Source organism: Hyperolius riggenbachi, chromosome 2 (assembly GCF_040937935.1).
Source record: "Hyperolius riggenbachi isolate aHypRig1 chromosome 2, aHypRig1.pri, whole genome shotgun sequence".
NCBI lineage: Eukaryota > Metazoa > Chordata > Amphibia > Anura > Hyperoliidae > Hyperolius > Hyperolius riggenbachi.
Genome location: NC_090647.1, coordinates 170980574 through 171002233, shown reverse-complemented (window position 1 = coordinate 171002233; position 21660 = coordinate 170980574). Strand labels below are relative to the sequence as shown.

General features: G+C 40.6%; 1 protein-coding gene across 4 annotated transcripts in view; it reads left to right on the top strand.

Annotated features, from left to right (window-relative positions):
• The window catches only part of DIAPH3 (diaphanous related formin 3), an 847513-nt gene that overhangs the window by 243742 nt on the left and 582111 nt on the right, over positions 1-21660 (top strand). For all 4 annotated transcript variants that reach the window (XM_068267828.1, XM_068267829.1, XM_068267827.1 and 1 more), the window contains one exon: positions 21092-21222. In XM_068267828.1, coding sequence (XP_068123929.1) covers positions 21092-21222 — 131 coding nt within the window. The remainder of the gene's footprint in view (positions 1-21091; positions 21223-21660) is intronic.

Genomic DNA, 21660 nt, shown 5'->3' with positions numbered 1-21660 from the left:
AGTGACTGTACAAAGGAGTGGCTAAGGCCAACAAGAGATCTGTGATGCAAGGAGTTGCAAACCTGAATCTGCAAATCATACAGCCAAATGCTACAACAGAATGGCTGAATAACCACTGCAATGCGATCAGCTTAGTCAGATTTCCAATGTCTACTGTACTTTTTGGTACTACAGTAGAATCTCGTTATAGTAAACTCTGATATTGTAAACCTCTGGAAATGGTAAACTCAGTCCCAGCCAATGTGTCTGTATAAGTAAACAATGCATGTTCAATTCTGATATACTAAACTTTTGATATAGTAAACTTTTTCTTGGTCCCTTGGTTTACTCTAAAGAGATTCTACTGTATAAGACTCACTTTTTCTCCCCCAAAGGTGGGGAAAAAGTCACTGACTTATAGTCCAAATGCAGGGAAATCCTGACTTGTGAATGCCTGCCAATATGAGGACGACAGAGGTGGACACGGGGGGCACAGGAGGACACAAGGAGGACAAAAGACACAGGGAGGCATGAAGTACAAAGGGGGCATAATCCACAAAATGACCTTTCACCATGGATGCACCAGGTTTTGTATATATCCCCCACCCCCGGTTTTTGTCCTTTAAACTTAGGTATGTTTTATGGTCAGATGCCCCGTATAGTACAAAAAATACAGTATATTAAAAATACATATATATTTTTTTCGTAATCAACTGACAGAATAGCCGAAGACAATTATTTACCTATTTCTTAACTACAAATTAAAGAGAAACTGTAACCAGGAATTGAACTTCATTGAACTTCATCCCAATCACTAGTTGATACCCCCTTTCCAATGCAAAATCTATTCCTTTTCACAAATGGGGATCATCATTGGGCGCTGTATGGCTGATTTTGTGGGGAAACCCCTCCCACAGAAAACTGTGAGGACCATGGTCCTGGCAGTTTCCTGTCTGTGAACTTCGTTGCAGTGTGGGGAATAGCTGTTTACAGCTGTTTCCAACTGCCAAAAAAAGCAAGCAGCAGCTACTTGCACTGACATCACCTGCCAGCAGTAAAAATGTCACCATGTGATAAATGTCAGAATGTAAATCAGGGAGAGGAAAGATTTTACAATGGGCAAACACTGACTAAATCATTTATACATAATTATTGTAAATAAGAAGCACTTTTTTATTACATTATTTTCACTGGAGTTCCTCTTGAAGTACAGCTCTCTCACTTCCCTTCAGTCACTACAGGCACTCTGTCATAGAAGGGTGAAGTGAATGTTCTTTTGGTGGTGTTGATCACCTTTTGAGCTACACACTCAGTTATCATCTCCCATAATGCCCTTTTCTGGTTAAAGTACCAGGTGGGGATGATGAAAGTTCAAATTTTGAAATCTTTTACTGTGGAAGATCTGAAACGCAGGTAAAATGCCCCATTACTGCTCTTGTGTGCTGGTAGAACTTAATGATTTCTTGGCGACAAACATGATTTTCAAGCATGAAACGGATGTATATGATCATTGTTTTAATCATTTTTCGCTTTACTTTTACTTTAAATGGAGCCTGGAGGGACAGGAATACAGAGGCTGCTATATTTATTTCCTTATAAACAGTGCCAGTTGCCCGGCAGCCATGCTGAGATTTAGGCTATAGTTGCTTTTGAGCCTTATACCCACAACATACATGCAGCCAGTAGAGTCAGACCAGCGTCTAAGAATCTGATCTGCCTGCTCACTCTAAAGTATTAGAGACAGAGCATTGGTGCAGAAATTGGACAACTGTTATTGTTTATTACAAAATAAAAATGGCAGCCTCCATATTCTGCTCACTTAAGGTCCTTTTAACTCCTCGGGCCTCTGTATGTAGACCTCTTCATTGTCTCACTTTAGCTTTTTAGCTCCCTATTGTATTCATTTTTGTCACAAATGAATTTGTAAAAGTTAAAAACAGGATCTTTATGAAGAGAATTATATTACACATTCCAGATGAAACTGCCACTTGAGGAAAATGTGACAGCGGCAATGTTAGGAATGTATTAAAATTGATTTGATTTTTCTTTTTTCCACTATGGTGTAAAGAACAGCATATCTGCTTCAAAAGAGAAGGAGAATGATGTATGTAGCAGCTGTAATTTCATTTCTATAATGTTTCAGTCCATCAAAGAGTATGAGATGGTTTATCGTAGTAGGTTGAACTATATGGAGAGCTGTATAGCTTTTGAAGTAACAAATTAGGATGGAAGCTGTGTCTCTATGGAAGATCACAGATAGGACATAAACCTCATTCCAAAGTTGTTTTTTTTTATTTTTTGCCTCCATTTCCTTTCTTCTGTTAAAACGAAAAGATAATGCCAACAGAGATTGAATTACTAGTCAATTTCACATGGATTGTATCATGTTACATGGCAACTAGCTGAAGAATGTGGAGGAGCTGGCTGTATCCCCTTTCCAGCTCTGCATACATCCAGCAATTAATTTAATATGCTTTTGTAGGCTAATCTGATTGTGGGGCTGCCTGGGGCCTCTATTATGCATTCTGGCATATTGCATTCTATTTTAATCTTTGAGGAAGATATAAAATTTGCGACAATGTTTTAGAAGCTAATTGAACACAGTCTGTTGAAAATAAAAAAGAACATTATGTTATGACAACCAATTTGGATTCATTATACGAGAGGAAATGGAGAGTGGATATATCGTCCTACAATTTCTACATCTTATCTAGCTTACCCAAATGACGTGGTGGCAAATATCATCAGTATCCGGTAAAGTAGGGGGAATGATAAAACTTGTAAGTGCTTGATGATGGCGCATGTAGCGAATCACTCAGGATGTGTGTATTTAATCATAAAATTGCAAATGACAACAGTAGATTGTTTCAAGCTTTACAACGGTGCTTTTTGTCCTTCTCTGCTGTTTATGCACTTAACAAAAACATAAAAAGCAGTGCTTAGGCTGAAGTTGCAATAAAGTGTACACAAAAAACAATATTTGGGTGTTTATAGCGCTTAGTTTACAGGAGAACAGTTATCATGGATGTCCCATATCGCTTTTTTGTAATGCCACAGTAAGTTATTTAGAGACTACCAACTGGGCACAATTAGGGCCCGTTTCTATTTGTGCGGTGCAAATTAGTCGTGGAAAACGCAAAACAAATTTGCACGCGTATGCAAATTTTACTGTGAATTTGCGTGCGTTTTCGTATGTTAGGAAGTATGCAAATTTAACCATGTCAGTGTCTATGTGCTTTTACATTGATTTTATGCGAAAATGCACGCGAATTTGCTGTAAAATTAGTGGTAAAATTTGCATTCGAATTTCCTATTAAATACATTCTATGCGAATCGCATTGCGGTATGCAGTATGCGAATTCTGCGGGGTCTTCCGTGCAAATTTTTTCTACACAAAAAAACGCTCCGAAATCCTGACAGAAACAGGCCCATCCACTTGTATTGTCTATGCGAATCTGCATGCAGGAAACGCATGCAGATTCGCTGCTCTAGTGGAAACAGGCCCTAAAGGTGAATTTGTTTTTAAAACGTGGGTCATGTGCTGATTGGACTCATGGGAGCTGATTCACAAATTGTTTCTGTTAAATAATCTCTCTTTACTTATTAACTTAGTATGTATCTCTCTTTAAAGAGACACTGAAGTCTCTTAAAAATCATCTTTTTATTATAAAATCCTGTGTAATATGATAGCCCTACCTAAACCGCCGCATCCCCGCCGCTCTAATCTAACTAAATTCCCCCATAAAATCCACGACTTTCTTGGTTGTGGATTTTGCTGCTGTAGGAGGCAGAGCTATGAGCTGCAGTTCTGCCTCTACAGGCATCTGTCAGCGGCGGGTCTCCGCCTCTCCCCCGCCCCTCTCAGTGAAGGAAGACTGAGAGGGGCGGGGGAGAGGCGGCGATCTGGGCTGACAGATGCGCTGAGAGGCAGAGCTGCGGCTAGGGCTGCACGATTTTAGGAAAAAATTGAAATTGCGATTTTTCTCTCAAAAATTGCGACTTCGATTTTTTTCACGATTTTCTTCAAATCAAGCTTAAGCACTAAATTCACATTGCCCCCACTACACTGCGCTAACACCTGATGATCCACCAATACACTACACTAACTTGAATCTTGATGCCCCACCAATTAAACTCCACTGCACAATGCTAACCTCTGATTCCCATCAATAACACACTAAGCTAACTCCTGATGCCCACCAGCTATGCTACATACTCTAACATCTTCTGCCCCCATTCCCAGCTACACTACACTTAACCCCTGAAGCTACAATGACTACTCTGCAGCTGCCACTGTTAAGCCTGAAGCACTAGGCAGACAGGCTAGTTAAAGTAGTGGCTAAGCTGCATGGGCATGAAGCAGAGCCTGTGAGGGCCCTTTTCCACTAGAGCGATTGTGATTGCTGAATCGCAAAATCGCAAATCGCTAGTGATTTTTAAATCGCTAGAGTTGTTACTTTATCATAGAAATCACGAGAAGTATTTTCCACTACAGTGATTCGATTTGGAAATCGCTAATCGCAAATCGCAATCGCTTGCTGGAGCGATTTTTACAATAATAATGCAATGCAAATAAAAATCACAAATCGCAATCGCATAACACAATTAATGAAAAATCGCAATCGCAATCGCTGGCGTTTGTGATTTGTGATTGCGATTGCTAGTGGAAAAGGGCCCTGACAGAGAGCACAGCAGGACCAGGCAGATAAAGCATACACACAGACTGACTGTATACAGACTGTATACAGCACAGTTCTGTTAAAGCCAGTCTAGCTGTCCATTTACACAGACAGCTCTAGCTGTAATCTGATCTTTGCTGGTGTCATTGCCCATATATTAATCCTGCCCTTTTGACCTGAAATTGCCAGCAAAGCTTGTTACAGCTGTCTGTAAACGGACAGCTAGAGTGGCTTTAGCAGGACGCTGCGCTGTGTGCTGTATACAGCCTGCGTGTGGTCTTATCTCTCTCTGCCACTGTTCTCTGGTCCCCGCTGTGCAATAGAGCCTGGGTGACTGTGCGGTGGATCGGAGAAAACCATGCGTGCTTCACCGCAGCCAAGGCAGCTAAAGGAAGAGAGAGCTGGCCGTGCATGCCTCGATTCAGTGCCTCACTCCTCCTTCTGGCCGGAAGGAGGAAGCGCACCTTAGTAACAAGCCGGAAATGTACAGCCGGTCGGAATGAAAAAAAAAAATCGCCACTCTGACGATACTGAAATCGTGATGATGCAAATCGCGATTTCGATTAAAAAACAATATATCGTGCAGCCCTAGCTGCGGCTCATAGCTCTGCCTTTCACGGAAGCGCTGCCCGGATTGCCCCCCAGGGAGTTTGGGGGGATTTAGATAGATTACAGTGGAGGGGAAGGTGGCGGATTAGGTAGGGCTATCATATTACACAGGATTTTATAATAGAACAATTATATTTAACCACTTTGTCCTCCTTGACGTATAAAAACGTCAAGGAGGACAGGCGCGCTCCCGCGGCCGATCGCGCGCGTGCACGCGCACTCCCGGCCGCGGAGTCGGTAGCCACGGAATCAATGTATCGGGCTAGGGAGCCCGATCATTGATTCCTCTCCCCCGCTGAAAAAGCGACCGCTTCACTCGGAAGCTTCGCTCTTTCTGAAGCTGTGTCCCTCTAAGCGTACATTGTACGCTTAGAGTGACGTCATGTAAAAAAAAATCGAGATTGCCATCTTGTGGCCAAAAAGTAAAACTACAAGTAAATGCCCAAAAACATTACAATACACCAATATTTCCCCAAATAAAACACTTTTATATCCCACCCTCCCAAAAATGCCCACATAAAATGTTTAATAAAAAAAACCAAAAAAAAAAAAAACATTACTATAAAAAAAAAAAAACATAAATATTTACCTAAGGGTCTAAACTTTTTAAATATCTATGTAAAGATGAAATATTTCTCTCTATTTTTTTTTTTATAAGCTTGTAAATAGTGATGTATGCAAAACGGAAAAAATGCTCTTTTATTTCCAAATAAAATATTGTCGCGATACATTGTGATAGGGACATAATTTAAATGGTGAAATAACCGTGACAAATGGGCAATAACAATACGTGGGTTTTAATTATGGAGGCATGTATTATTTTAAAACTATAATGGCCGAAAACTGACAAATAATGAATTTTTTCATTTTTTTTCTTATTCTTCCTGTTAAAATGCATTTACAGTAAAGTGGCTCTAGGCAAAATGTACCCCCCAAAGAAAGCCTAATTGGTGGCGGATAAAACAAGATATAGATCAGTTCATTGTGATAAGTAGTGATAAAGTTATAGGCTAATGAATGGGAGGTGAACATTGCTCGGATGCATAAGCTGAAAACGACTGAGATGTTAAGTGGTTAAAAGACTTCAGGGTCTATTTAAAGGACTCAACACATGATTTATCTCTTATCTAACTTAACTCAGGATTTCACTCCTTAAGGGCCCATTCACACGAAGTGCTTTTCTGAGCGTTTTGCAATTGATTAGCGATTTTTAAAATCGCTCCCATTCACTTTCAATGAGGGCCCGTTTCCACTAGCCAATCTGCATGCGTTATCTGCATGCAGATTCCCATAGCCAATGATCGTAAATGGGCCTGTTTCCACTTGTCAGGAAATCTGTGCGGATTGCTGTGCAGGAAAAATCTGCACAGCGGTGCCATCAGAAGGCGGTGTGCGATTCGCATGCAATGTAATAGGAAATTTGCATGCGTTTTCGCGTGAGTTTTCGCCTAAAATCAGTGTAAAAGCACACAGGCACAGACATGGTTAAATTTGCATAGTTACAAAAATATATACAAATTTGTTTTCGTGTTTTCCGCAACGAATTTGCACCGCACAAGTGGAAATGGGCCCTACAATCGAGGTAAAAATTGTGAAAAGGCTTTAACATCTAAAATCGAAATTGCTGCGATTTTCGATTTTGTGGGCAATTCCCCCACCCCCCCCCACCACAGGTGGGCGCTGCTGTTTTTTTTCAAGTGCTTTTACAGAGCGATTCAGCTTTTTTCACTCCCTGATGCAGGTCAGGAAGTAAACTCGGAAATGAATAAATACAATGTATTTATCAAAGCGCTGGGGAAATCGCTATACAAAGTGCTTTTTCAAGTGCTTTGCGATTTTCCCTATACCTTCTATTAAGCAAAAATGCTCAGAAAGGGGTACAGGCAGTGCTTTGCTGAGCGAATTGGAAATGATCCGCTCAGATGAGAACATTCTCATAGGGAATCATTGCACAAGCTTTTTAGGGCGTTTTTCAAAATCGCTGGCGCTTGGAAAAAAAAAGGGCAAAAAAGCCGTAGGTGTGAACGAGCCCTCACTGACTTAATTCAGGGTTTACCTCTCCTTATTTTTTTTATCTCATGTATTCACTCTACCTAAGTATGCGTACACACCTTTGATGCATGTCGCCCTTAGAGGATTGGGATCCTATCCCCTTGGGCAACATTGCTGGGCCAAGCTGCACAGATGCGAGTCAGCTGCATAGCTGATGACATGCTGTGTTGCTATGCAGGGAGGCAGATAGACGACGGAGCGGCGAGTGCGTGTTGTCACATGGCAAGCGGGGGAGCAGTGTAGACAATGGGATCGTCTGTCATGGTAGTTGAGTTGACCCGCTGGGGTCAGGGGTCGCAAGCCACTACACACACCCCTGATTATTGGCTGAGGCGGTCGTTATTAGCTGCCTCAGCTGACTTTAGTCAAATGTGTATATGAGCCTTTACAGTTCAGGTGAAAAATAAGTAAGCTTTGTGATTCAACCTTGTTGTGCCCAGTAATGATACATTCTTAATTGTACAATCTTTCCACTTTTATGTAAAATGAGAGGCTACATATAGTATCCACTTAAAGTATATCCACTCAGTTTACACTTCCTCTACATAGATTTGTTAAAATTGTACGCTCAAGATTGTGTGATTGATGGGCACCTTGCGTTTCCAGATGTGAATCGGCTAATTTAAAGGGGCACTATGGCAAAAAATTGTAAAATTTAAAATATGTGCAAACATAAATAAGTATGTTTTTTCCAGAGTAAAATGAGCCATAAATTATTTATCTCCCCTGTTGCTGTCACTTACAGTAAGTAGTAGAAATCTGACAAACGCCAGGTTTTGGTCTAGTCCATCTCTTCATGGGGGATTCTCAGGGATTTCATTATTTTCAAAAGCACTTAGTGAATGGCAGTTGCTCTGTCCAACTGCCAAAAAACTGTGTAGCAAGCAAGGAAGCTAGCCAGCATCATTCTTTAAATCATTTTAGGGAATATCTTTTTAAAGAATAAAAGCCTGTCACAGGAGCCCTAGTGGTCAGACCGCAAATTGCCTTCCAATCGGTTTCAGCACACAGACCATGCAAGCTGTGGGCGTGATCTTTGCGCAGAAACCGATGGAAATTTGGGCAGCAGCCCGACCAGACGGGAGCCTGTGGGGTTACGGAAATACAAAATACACACTAATTCAGGGTATAACTGCCACCACCTCTGTTTTCTGAGACAGAGGAACTCACTATCTGGCTATTCCTCGACCTGCAAAATAAAATGGTTAAAACCCGTTGTATTCTGTCTAGATATCAACAATAGTAGCGTCTCTTCAGAGACTTGAGTTCAGTTTCTGTGTATGCTGAATAATAGGGTAGCGGAACAGTGAATGACTTTGATAAAGTCTTTTATTCACGGGCAATATAAATAATTAATCTATACAGACAATTATTATAATCAACAATTATTGAGACATTAATAGCGCAGTATGAAAAGAAAAGGAAAAAAATACGTATGGTTTGTGGAAATATGTCCGTTCTGGGAAAATCATAAAGTCCTTGGTAAAATCCTTTGTTTCAGCTCAATTTAAAATCCAAGCAAAATGGTTTCAAGTTCCGCAAAGTTCTTTGTTTCAGAGCAAAATTCAAAGTTCAGCAAGATGGCCGCCAACCATGTGTCCTCTGGCTGGCAGCAGACCGTTCTCATATAGATGGAATGTGGAGGACTGAGGGGAGAGCCCCTCGCAGATTCTTTTGATGAAGCTGGTTTGGGGGTGTGGCAGTGCCAGGCCCCCTCTGAGTTACCAACCAATGACAGTTCAGTTCCTCTTTGAGATTTTAGGTTTTAAACTTATAAACTGCCGTAACTCACAAACTATACAAGTCATATTTAGGGGGGGATAACAGATGCATACTTGTCGGAAAAATACAGATTAATATGACATCAGATATGGCTAGTGCAGCGGACCCAGTTCTTGAGAAGGGTCATACCTCAATAACCGGACGGGCTATCACAATGAATTTCATATCAGCACGATGGCCCGATTTTACCGAATAAGACTATATGAATTTCATAGCTGTGCGATGTATGGTTGCCATAGAATCGACAAGAAACCATACCTCATATGCATTCAGATGGCCCGTGATCGGTGCCGGATAGTCTGGAGTGAAAACAGGTTTTGAATAGCCCCCTGCTGGGATTAGCTTCCTTGCTCTCCCTGTTATGAAAGGCTCACCAAATGGAGGTAATTGAGAATAAACATCCTCCTGGACACAGGCCTGGCCCAGGCTAATTAACACATCAAAAGACATCCTGCACCTAAGTTAGGCAGAGGAGAAAAAAAACTCGTATTTTTATTTTTTTTAAACTTTTTATTTTCACAAAAGAATCAGAGAAAATATACAGTTACATATAGCTGTGTCAGGAGATATATAATTCAGGATAAACATAACAGTATATAAAATTAGATCGTAGGTCAAAAGCATGTAACTGAATCAAAAAAGAAAAACATCTGACCCTTCCGTGGTTTTTATCCCCTTAAATATATATAATACAGTGTGACAAGAGAAAATGAAAAATATATATATGTAAATATAAACCCCCCCTTACCCTAGCCCACCCCCCTCTCCCCAAAACAATTGACCCCGAACCCCCCTTTATAATTCCGGTCATATCGGAATCAGGAGGGCCCAATGTCACCCATCACAGCCACTCCCTAACCATCACATATAATCAATAGAGTGAAAGCAGGTCTAGATTAAAGTGTATACATATCGGGTGAAAACCATTGTGTTTAAGATTGTCATGTGACTCATACCAAAGGTGAATACTGAATTTTTGGTCAGACATCATCATCACTAACATCCAGGGGTCCTAGAGAACCAGTTATTTTACCCCTCAGATACCATGAAGTATAGGTGAATGGCCTCATTATTTGTTTTATTTCCGCTTTAGGGGCAAATTGTAGTATGAAAGGTATCCAAGGTCTCCAAAGTCTAAAAAAAACTTTTTTGTACCAGATGTTTTAGCTTGCTCTGCATTAAATTTAGCTATATATAGGAGCTTGCGCATCATATCCAAAACCTGTTTCTGTGAAGGAATTTCTGAATGTATCCAAAGATTCAAAATGCATTTTTTTGCCGCTAAAAAAACAGATGCTCCAAAGGTTTCAATGGAGCAGGTTTCTGTGAAGTCTGTGGAGGGAAACTGTGGAATACGTATAGTTTCGGGTCTAAAGGCCTTGTAAATTTGGTTACCTTATATGTGAGTCTCTCCACCTCTTCCCAAAAATACCTGAGTTTCACGCATGTCCAGAGTAGATGAAATAAATCTGGGGAGGGTTCTCCACATTTAGGGCATGAGGTCAAGTAATGTGAGGTCTCATTTACCTTTTTAAAATCGAATGTATAGTATCCTTAACAAATTATTTTTAGTTGCATTTCTCTCCACACCTCCACTATCATCACTAGTCTGACACTCTGCCATCCCTGTTCCATTAGTGTGATTAATTCCTCCGCCTGACATCCAAGGGCCTTAGCCCAATAGTTTAAGTATTTTGGGGATTCTGGTCTAGCTTAAAATGTTTTATTTCATTATATAGCTCCTTTGTGATTTGGTAGTGAACCAGATTGACCAAAAGTGGATTTAAAAAAATGCTGAAGCTGCATATAAAGGCAAGTATGGGTGTTAGGTAGGTGGAAACGAGCTCGTAGTTCTGAAAAGGTAAGTAGTGTACCTCTTTGAGTTAAAACATGTGAAAGAGATGTAATTCCCCTACGCATCCAATATCTGGCCATCGTCCCCCCCCCCGGCCACCAGGAAAAGATGGAGAAGACCATAGAGAAAGCAGTCGCCAACCAGCTAGAAGCCAGGCTTACAGATAACAACATCTTTGATACTTTTCAGTCAGGATTCAGGAAAAGGCACAGCACTGAAACAGCATTAGTCCGAGTAATGAATGATCTACTTACTGCAAGGGACAAGGGTGATTGCTCAATTCTGATTCTTCTTGACTTGTCAGCAGCATTTGATACTGTGGATCATGAAATTCTTATCCAGCGACTGAAGAATTACTGTGGCCTAAGGGGTACTGTTCTTAGATGGTTTCAGACCTTCCTATCTGGCAGGACACAGCAAGTATGTCTGGGCACACACTACTCTAATCCAGTGCCACTTGCCTATGGAGTTCCACAGGGTTCTGTACTATCACCATTACTCTTTGCAGCCTATATGCTCCCACTGGGCAAAATAATCCAGAACTATGGCCTAGGATACCATTGTTATGCAGATGACACACAACTGTATCTGTCCTTCAAGCCTGGCACCCAAGACCCATCAGCATCCATAAATGCGTGTCTAGTGGATTTACAAAATTGGATGAACACCAGCTGGCTGAGGCTGAACTCTGACAAAACAGAGGTGTTGGTGGTAGGTGGTCCACACATGATGGATAAAGTTCAAAACGCTCACCACCTCAAACTAGCAATTGGGGGAGATACTGTACAGTATAAAGACTCTGTGCGAAACCTTGGGGTGATCCTGGATGGAAATCTAAAACTCAGACAGCAGGTATCAGCTGTCGTCAAGTCTTCCTTCTTCCATCTAAGAAATATAGCGAAAATCAAACACCTTATCCCAGCTGAAGACCTACCTGCCCTGGTTCACGCATTTGTATCCTCCCGCCTAGACTACTGCAACGCCCTGTTCATCGGATCTACAGATAAGGCTCTGCGCCCCTTACAGCTAGTACAGAATGCTGCAGCCAGACTCCTAGCCAATGCCCCCCGCAGCTCACACATCACCCCAGTACTGCAAACTCTTCACTGGTTGCCAGTAAAATGGAGAATCAATTTTAAGATCTGCCTGCTGACATTCAAGGCTCTACACCACATGGGACCCAAATACATAGCGGATCTATTGGAACTTTATGCCCCTTCACGCACCCTCCGCTCTGCCAACAAGATGAAGCTGGTTATTCCCAGGATACACTTAACATTTGGTGCTCGGGCCTTTTCCTACGCAGCCCCTACTCTATGGAACTCACTTCCACAATCAGTACGAGAGGCTCCTTCTCTGGACAGCTTTCAAAAAAGGCTAAAAACTCACCTCTTTTCCCGAGCCTTTGAGACTGCATAATGCAGGGTCACAGCGCTTTGAGTCCCCAGGGAGAAAAGCGCTATATAAATATTATTGTTATTGTTATAGAGGCATCAAGGGGGAGAGATGGCCAGGCAAAGCCAAAAATGTCCTCGTTTCTCTCAAAGCAATACAAGTATCCCTAAGTAGGACATTTCGTTTGATATGAGGTGGGAGTTGAGAAATCCTGGCATGCAGGATTCCTGCTAAGGACCATGGTGTTACCAATTGCTGTTCCAAGGTAGTATTAGTAAAAAAAATCTGTGTTTCCTAACCAGTCTCTACAGTGACGTAAAAGAGCAGCTACATTATAGGCCCTGAGATTAGGAAAACTGGCCCCAACGGCAGATATGGGCCTCTGTAATACCCGCAGAGGGATTCTGGATCTCTTTCCCTGCCATAAAAATGTTTTAAAAGCCCAATTGAGGGACTGAGCATCAGCATGCCTGAGCAAAAGAGGTAGAGTTTGTAATGGATATAGTAGACGTCCAAAGCTGATCATTTTTATGAGACGGCACCTCCCCAGTAAAGAAAGTGGTAAATTCCTCCAAGTATCTAGCTCATATAGTACTTTATTTATAATAGGGGTGAAGTTTAATCTATACATTTGAGTAGTGTTTTGCGAAAAATGTATACCCAGATATTTTAAGGAAATCTTTGAAATTTTAATTCCCAGGCACAAAGCTGCTGCTCTTTTCCGTTTTGTGTCGGCTGTATGGCTTGATAATATCAGCATTTCCGACTTTGTTCTATTAATTTTAAACCCGGTGAATTCCCCAACCTGTTCAAAGAATTTGAATATAGTATTAAGATCCCTCTCCGGATTGTTAAGGTAAATTAAAATGTCGTCTGCAAATAAAGAGCAAACCAGCGTTATGTTTTTATAGACCTACTTTGTTCACTTATTTCAGTTGACCATTGGGTGCATGAATATTGCCATACCTGATAATTAGTTAATTGAACAATATGTTCACCCAACTGGATGAATTCTTTTGGCTGTTATGTAAACATTGCTTCTCTATTACACAGTTCTTGCTGTGAACACTAGACATGATTATTACCATATTTTTTTATAATATAAGACACATTTTTTTCCCAAAAACTGGGGGAGAAAGAGGGCCCGACATATATTCCAAAGATACAGTAAAAATAGGTGCTGTGTCTGTAGGGAAGCGGTTACCATCCATACTGCTCCATCCTCTGTATACAGCTCCGGGTCCTCCGTTCCTGATGTGTGGAAGGCTTTGGCACTGTTCATCAATAAATTATGCAAAGTACAAACCATATGGATAAAGTGCCTGTGCATAAATATGAGACCTAAGATGCTAATGTTAAGTTGAAGGGTAACCGAGATGGAAAAAATGAGGATTTTTACTTACATGGGGCTTTATCCAGCCCCCACAGTCTCCGCTCCCACAGTGTCATCCTGTTCCAATCTGTTTTGTGTCTGTCAGCCCTGGTAAAGAATGCGACTGGAATTGCTGTGGATATGCAGCCCCAGCCGCACACCGCCTTGATAGGGCTTCTGAGGCTGGGAGTGTAATGCATATGCACAGTTTGTACACACTTGTAACTGTGCATGCGCCGAACTCTCCTAGCCATGGGAATGCAATCGAGGCAGCGAGTTGTCCGAAACAGTGCATGCTTTAGTAGCCCCCGGGTTGTGGACTTTTATTGTGGCTTCAGCAGCATAAAGGCTTTAATCAAAAGGACACCGCTGGAGCTTGACTGACTACAGTGGGCTGGAAAAAGCCCAAGGTAAATAAATATGTACCTGTCTTTTCCGTCTCAGGTTTACATGAATATGTGGCTAGCAAGCAGACGTGTTCGATATTGGATTAATACAGTACCTGCCTCCGGCGTCTGCTACAACACTGCCACACACAATTTGAAAGCAAACCCCTTTGTGCTTCAAGTAATCCCGACTTCCAGAGAGAGCAGCACTCAGCTCTAACGGAGATGCAGTATCAGCGTCACACTCCCGAGTCAGGTGATCACGGACTTACTGCCGGCGCTTCCTGTTGCGTTCCACAGGTGGTTACTGCTCTCCTTCAGATCAATGGAAGTGTCAGCCGTACTTCCTGTCAGGGAGAGAGCGACACACAATAGTGTACACTGTGGTAGAAAAAAGCCAGCGCCAGGGGGAGCCACTTACTGAATAAAAACTTGGTTTATTGCATATCAAACATGTAGCCTCACTTCCCGACTCGAGTTTCGGCCATTGTTGCCTTCGTCAGGGGGTGGGGCTACTAAGAGGTTGCTGGACTATATACATACAACTCCGCCTCTTCTGATTGTTAACCCCTTCTACACACAGGGGATCCAAAATGGCGGTTATACAAACTACATGTTAAAACAATAAATTCCCTCATGCGCTCCACACACAGGCTGATTTAAAGTGCAGCGCCTACGAAATAGGGACTGTCAATCAGAGAAAACGGATTTTGCATTTGTCACTGCATACTCTCGGGACCACAGAAAACTAAAGCGGGTGCTTACAGACAGTTGGAGTATTTTAAAAGAGGATCCAGTCATTGGGACTGCACTTCCAGAAAAACCACGAATAATATACAGGAGGCCTAAGAATCTAGGGAATAAGTTGGTGAAGAACTGTATTAGAGAGACCAGACCCCCAATGTTCCCAACTTTAAAAGGATTTTTCCCTTGCAGAAAACCTAAGATCTGCAGGATCTGTGAATTTGGGGGACAAAGAGTAACCACCTTTGTCTCCTTTGCCACTGGAGCTAGTTTCAAAATAAACCAGTTCATTACTTGTAACATAATTAACGGTATTTATGTACTGGAATGCCCTTGTGGCTTACAATACGTAGGCAGGACTGGAAGACGTATTAAAAAGAAGTGCTCGGAGCACATTTTATAATATTACACATCCTGAGAAAAAATCACACAGTGTACCCGAGCATTTCTTGAAAACTCATAACTGTGATCCAAGGGGCATTAAATGCTATAGGATTGACACCATAAAACCACATTGGAGGGGCGGGGATGTAATAAAGACTCACAGCTGGAGACTAGGTGGATATTTCAGCTACAGACATTGGCCCCAAATGGTCTTAACGCCAATATAGACTTGAACTGCTTCATTAGAGATGAATAACCACATGAATTGTAGCTTTCATTTAAATTTGCGCAAAAATGTATTTGGTTTATAATTATATTTATAATTACATTTTATACACAAATTTTAAAAATTTTAAATTTTTTTTTTTAATATACGTATTTGTATTTGTATTGTAAAATTCCGTAGGCGCTGCACTTTAAATCAGCCTGTGTGTGGAGCGCATGAGGGAATTTATTGTTTTAACATGTAGTTTGTATAACCGCCATTTTGGAACCCCTGTGTGTAAACGGGGTTATCAATCAGAAGAGGCGAAGTTGTATATATATAGTCCAGCAACCTCTTAGTAGCCCCACCCCCTGACGAAGGCAACAAGGGCCGAAACTCGAGTCGGGAAGTGAGGCTACATGTTTGATATGCAATAAACCAAGTTTTTATTCAGTAAGTGGCTCCCCCTGGCGCTGGCTTTTTTCTACCTCAGTGTACACTATTGTGTGTCACTCTCTCCCTGACAGGAAGTACGGCTGACACTTCCATTGATCTGAAGGAGAGCAGTAACCACCTGTGGAACGCAACAGGAATAGCCGTCAGGAAGTCTGTGATCACCTGACTCGGGAGTGCGACGCTGATACTGCATCTCCGTTAGAGCTGAGTGCTGCTCGCTCTGGATGTCTGGATTACTTGAAGCACAAAGGGGTTTGCTTTCAAATTGTGTGTGGCAGTGTTGTAGCAGACGCCGGAGGCAGGTACTGTATTAATCCAATATCTAACACGTCTGCTTGCTAGCCAGATACCACCAATGAGCATCTCCCCATTGGAAACATTGCACTAACTCATTCACATGCTGTAGTATCAGTACCCAGTATAGTCCATTGCAGATTGCGCAAAGGTGAACTGTGTCTACTTCTTTACATCCTGGGGCTTGGGACCAGCTCCCATACCTTTATAGCGGCAGCCTACACGTCATAGCGCTTTTCCTAATACACACACTTTACATGAATATGTAACGACTATTGGATTAGTGTCTGTATGGTTTTTGCTTCTGTCCATAGGGTTTCCTTGGCAAAACGTTAATTGCATGCATGGATCAAAATAGACCAGGGTAAACTCTTACATATGGGTGTACAGTAATGTGCGAGAGCCTCTTACGAATTCCCTGTGCAACAGTTATGGAATAACCAACTAGTTCAATATTGGGAAAGGTTTTTTTTTTTTTTTTAAATTAAGGCTGTATTTTGTCAGTTTTGATTTGAGTTGCGTTGAGTCAAGGTTTGGATAAAAAACTGAAGTTAGAAGACTATGGAGGCTGCCATGTTTGTTTCATATTTAACAATACCAGTCGCCTGTTTTTTCTGGCTGCAGAAGTGTCTGAATAACACCAGAAACAAGCATGCAACTAAGTTGTCAGATCCGACAATAATGTCAACAACACCTGATCTGCTGCATGCTTGTTCAGGGTCTGTGGCTGAAAGTATTAGAATAGATTTTGAGCCCCTTTGAGGGTCATGGAGCAATGTACATTTTTTCTAGTGCTGTATAAATTGTAGTGTAACCCGCTGACACGTTAAGTCTCATTTTCATACAGATATTGAAGAGGCGCATATATATATATATATATATATATATATATATATATATATATATATATATATATATATATATATATATATATATATATATATATATATATATATATACATACATGCAGTATATGTCTTTGAAGGTGTGTAAATAACCAAACAATGGCTTACGCTGCTCTGCCAATGCGGTCCTTTCACCTATCAATGCTCCTGTGTTAAATTTGTCCTTTGCATATTTCAAGCCGCAGGGGACAAAATAATTTCATGTGTGTTGACTGGTTTACAGAGCACACCATAAACTTGTGCATTCACATGGCTAATAATGAAATAATGGCTGTAAGCAGCAGGGTGTGTTTTTGTCCAACAGATTTTCAGTAAAGTAGGTTTTTATCCTTCAATGAACCATTAAATAGTGGTTGGCAGATCAGGAAATCAATGTTTATTTAATAAGCTTTCCCAAGCTTTCAACAGTTATTGCTCATTGCTATGGAAAGTTCCCATTGTCATTGCTATTTAAATAATGTCTTCTGCCTATCTGTAATTCAGTACAATCCAGAAAATAATTCCAGCCTGCCAATTGCTCTAAATATTTATTCAAATGTCTGTTACTTGAGAAAATGTCATCAGTATTAAATAGGAGTGGTATGACAGTTTAATCTCTGCATTTTTGTTTGCAGCATAGGAAAGGGGTTTTCTTAGTGGCTGAATTCTTTGTGTGGACACAAGTCTGACATTAAACTAAGGCTGTCTCCTATATCCCAAATCTGCACATATAAATTGCTTTTATATCACATGCATAGGGTCGGTTCTCTCACGAAGCAAGGTGAAACATTTGCATCAGGCGCAGATATTACAGGGGCAGCATGTTTGTACTGTGTTTACACTAACAGCATTTAGTCAGAGTAGGAGCATAGGAGGGAAATTGAGAGGAGAGCGAGAAAAGCAGCTGCTTGTGCTGTGGGAGGAGTCTGACTGAATAAGGATGGGGGAGGCAGGAGAGCAGTAGTGTTTCATTTGACTTTAACACCAGAAGGGAAAAAGGGAGGAGGAATGGAGTGGCTGAGGGTGAGCAGTTTGTTCGTCACAGACTCACAGGCAGCCAATGTGCTGTTTTGTTGAGCTGCAGCATGTCATGTGAGAACATTAAATAAAGCAGAGTAAATTGTCAGATGCTGTGTAATCATTCAAACAGGTCTCTTTAGTAAAAACTCTTCCTAGAGCTTTCTCCACATAACTTTGTCTAGGCAATATTTTCACAGCTTGCCTCAGTTGAGTGTTGAGAGAGTGATGTCATGCAACCATGCATTCAGGATCTGGTAGCATAGGCACATGCATAGGGTTCTTTACCAGGAGGAAGATTCTGTTGCCCCATAATGCACTAGCCTCAAAGTAAGACATTTTGTTTGTCTTATCAAAAGAAATGCTATGGACGGTTAGGTTTCCTCAACTATATTTTTGTTTAAATGTTATGCATTATAAGTCCACTTAAAGGGAACCTGAAGCAAGAGGTAAATGGAGGTTGCCGTATTTGTTTCCTTTTAAGCAATACCAGTTGACCGGCTATCCTGCTGATACACTGCCTCCTAATACTTTTATCCATAGACCATGAGCATGCATGCAGCAGATTTGGTGTTTCTGACATTGTCAGATCTGACAAGATTATCTGCATGTGTTTCTGATGTGATTAAGACATTAGTGCAGCCAAATAGATCAGCAGGGCTGCCAGTCAACTGGTATTGTTGAAAAGGAAATAAATATGGCAGCCTCCATATGGCTTCAGGTTCCCCACCTCACTCTTTCAGTAAAGCTTGCATATCGATCCTGGTCACCCTATTGTTATGTAATTAACAGTCCCTTTAGAATGTCTCTGTAGATCCAAAACTATAGGATGTGTTGGCCTCTCTATCTTCCCCTGTAATGGATGGCAGGGATGTATTGACTTGTTTAGAAAAGTTACAAATTCAGCTGCAGTGGATTTTGGTGACTCTGGATATAGAGTCTCTGTTTACCACTATCCTCAATGATAAAGAGTTGTTTCCTATTAAGTGTTGGAAGTTAAATGGAATTTGGAGACTCATAATGAATATTTAATTGATAAGGTCATGTACACAGAGGTTGTGGTGCGTTGTGACAGCTACTTTAAAATACTCTGTTGAGGTATAACAGCATGCAGCATTGTAGCACACTGCATGCAGTGCATTACCACAAAATGCGTGTTACCAGTGACAGTAAAGCATACTTTGTATTGACTGTATGCTTCGCTATACACCATTGTATGCAACACAACGCACTGATAACTTTTCCCAGAAACGTCCAATTTTTTTCTTCCTCCAAACACACCTTGTATAGCATATTAATATTTTTTGCTCTATTATGTAAAACAAATTCCTTGCTTCTTGGACCTCCATGGACTTACACTGTTGGTGTTCTTGCACTCCAGGTACAAATTTGGAAAGTTCTAGAGATTTCTCTATAGTGTGTTGTAATGTACTAGAAAATGTTTGATGGTGGCACCATTGAAACCCTATGATGGTACAGTAGAACAGAGGTGTACTTACAAGTTTAGAAGTTACAAGCCGTTTTTTATTGTTTGCACTGTTATTTGTTCAAATTGGAATAACATTTGAATTATTATTATTATTTTGTGAGAGCACTTCCTTTCACTTGGGAGACATGTCAGATAGATGTTTAATTACAGTGGAACCTTGATTTGTGAGCATAATTGATTTCTGAAACATGCTTGTAATCCAAAGTACTCTTATATCAAAGCAAATTTGCCATAATAATTAATGGAAACCAAGGTAATTTGTTCCACAATCCAAAAAAACGTTATAGTAAAGTATAAAATAAAACAGAATCATTACCATCTGGTGGCTCACCCCAACTTCTTTTTTTTGTGTGTGTGTGTGCGGCTTTAACAAGGAACTTATCCATTGACAGCTGCTTTTGCTTACTTTTGAGGATTACATGGGAATGTGACTTTGCACGGTCTCTACACTCAGAATACAATTAATTACAATCTTACAGCACCAAAGGGAGAAGAACCATTGGCCCAGTTGTGATGACTTGATGCATGTACACTTTTTTTTTTTTTGCTTGTATATCAAGATGTTGCTTGTATATCAACTCAACATTTCACAATCATTTTTGCTTGTATAGCAAAGAGCTCTTAAACCAAGTGTACTTTTTGCATTATATGCGCTTATGTAAAGTAGTATTGTACTGTTCACATTTAATATGCACTTGGAGGGACTGGAGGCTGAACTGCCTTTTCTGACTTGTATAAGAACAGCAAATTAAAGATGATGGTGTCAATATGTTTGGTAACTTTTTTTTTTTTTTTATCTGTATGCCATAATTATATGTAACAAGTTATACAGTATATAGTATATGTAATACAAATGTTATATATGTGATAAAAAAAAAAACCTTGACCAATAAAGTGGACCTGGAGTATAGAAATAAAAACGGTTGCCAGCATGGACAGGAGAAGTTATAATAGTGGTATAGATCATTTCTTTAATTCAATATTTTCCTACAAAACCCAGGCATTTATGTTCAGCCGTACCTCCTATTTATTTCCACACTATTTATATATTTATATTGATATAAGCCAAGTTTGTGTTCAAATTAAACATTGTTTCCTCTCGCGTTCATACAACCGGTCTTTGGTTTGCCACGGGTCCCATGCGTTCATATTCTATTCCCTTTTCTGATCAGCTTACCTGTTACTAAGGAGCTTGATACAGGTGTTGCAAAATGTAGTCTCAACATCCCACCAAATATGCATGATCCATGTCATGGCAACCATTTAAAAATGTGCATTACCTGTTCTTATCAGTGTGTTTTTTTTTTAATGTATGCCTACCAGAAACTGCTCCATATATAAATTGTTTTAAAGCTTCTGATTATAGAATGTAAATACAATGTTATCACAACATGGAGAAGTATGCCTTATATCTCCCCTATAAACCTGGTGAAAAGGTTATAATCTGTGATGTAAGTGTGTGGCCTGCTGTATCAATGATCACTCAGTATGATTTTTATCTTATTTCAGGGTAGCCTGAAGAGCAGCAGACAGATCTCACCACAGGAATTCATTCATGAACTGAAAACAGGCTCTACAGATGAAAGACTTATCTCTTACTTAGACTCTCTGAGAGTCTCTCTGACCAGCAATCCAGTCAGGTAATGCTGTTGAATTAAGTGTACGTGAGCTCTTGTTATAGTGTTTCATATTCATCCAGAACATAACTGACACAAAGAACTTTGCTGCATAAAGAGATTAATTCATATTCTGCCTGGAAGAAAGATGTGCGGTGGACCTTTAATGTTAAAGAAAAGACTCTTTAAAGTGAAACTCCAGTATGATTGAGAAAAATTCATTTCCTTCTACTCAGGGCTTTACCTTTTACAGAATAATGGAAAGTGTGCTTATTTGTAAGCATTGAAAACAATTGGGGACAGACTGCATGCTTTTTTGGTAGATTAGATGTTAGATTTGATTTAACCCCTTCCCTGCCACAGGTTATTCCTCATTAACCCCTTCCCGACCACTTAACGGCAATAGGCATTGGGAAGGTGGCAGCCCCAGGACTGCCTAAAACCAAAAGGCGTCAAAAACGT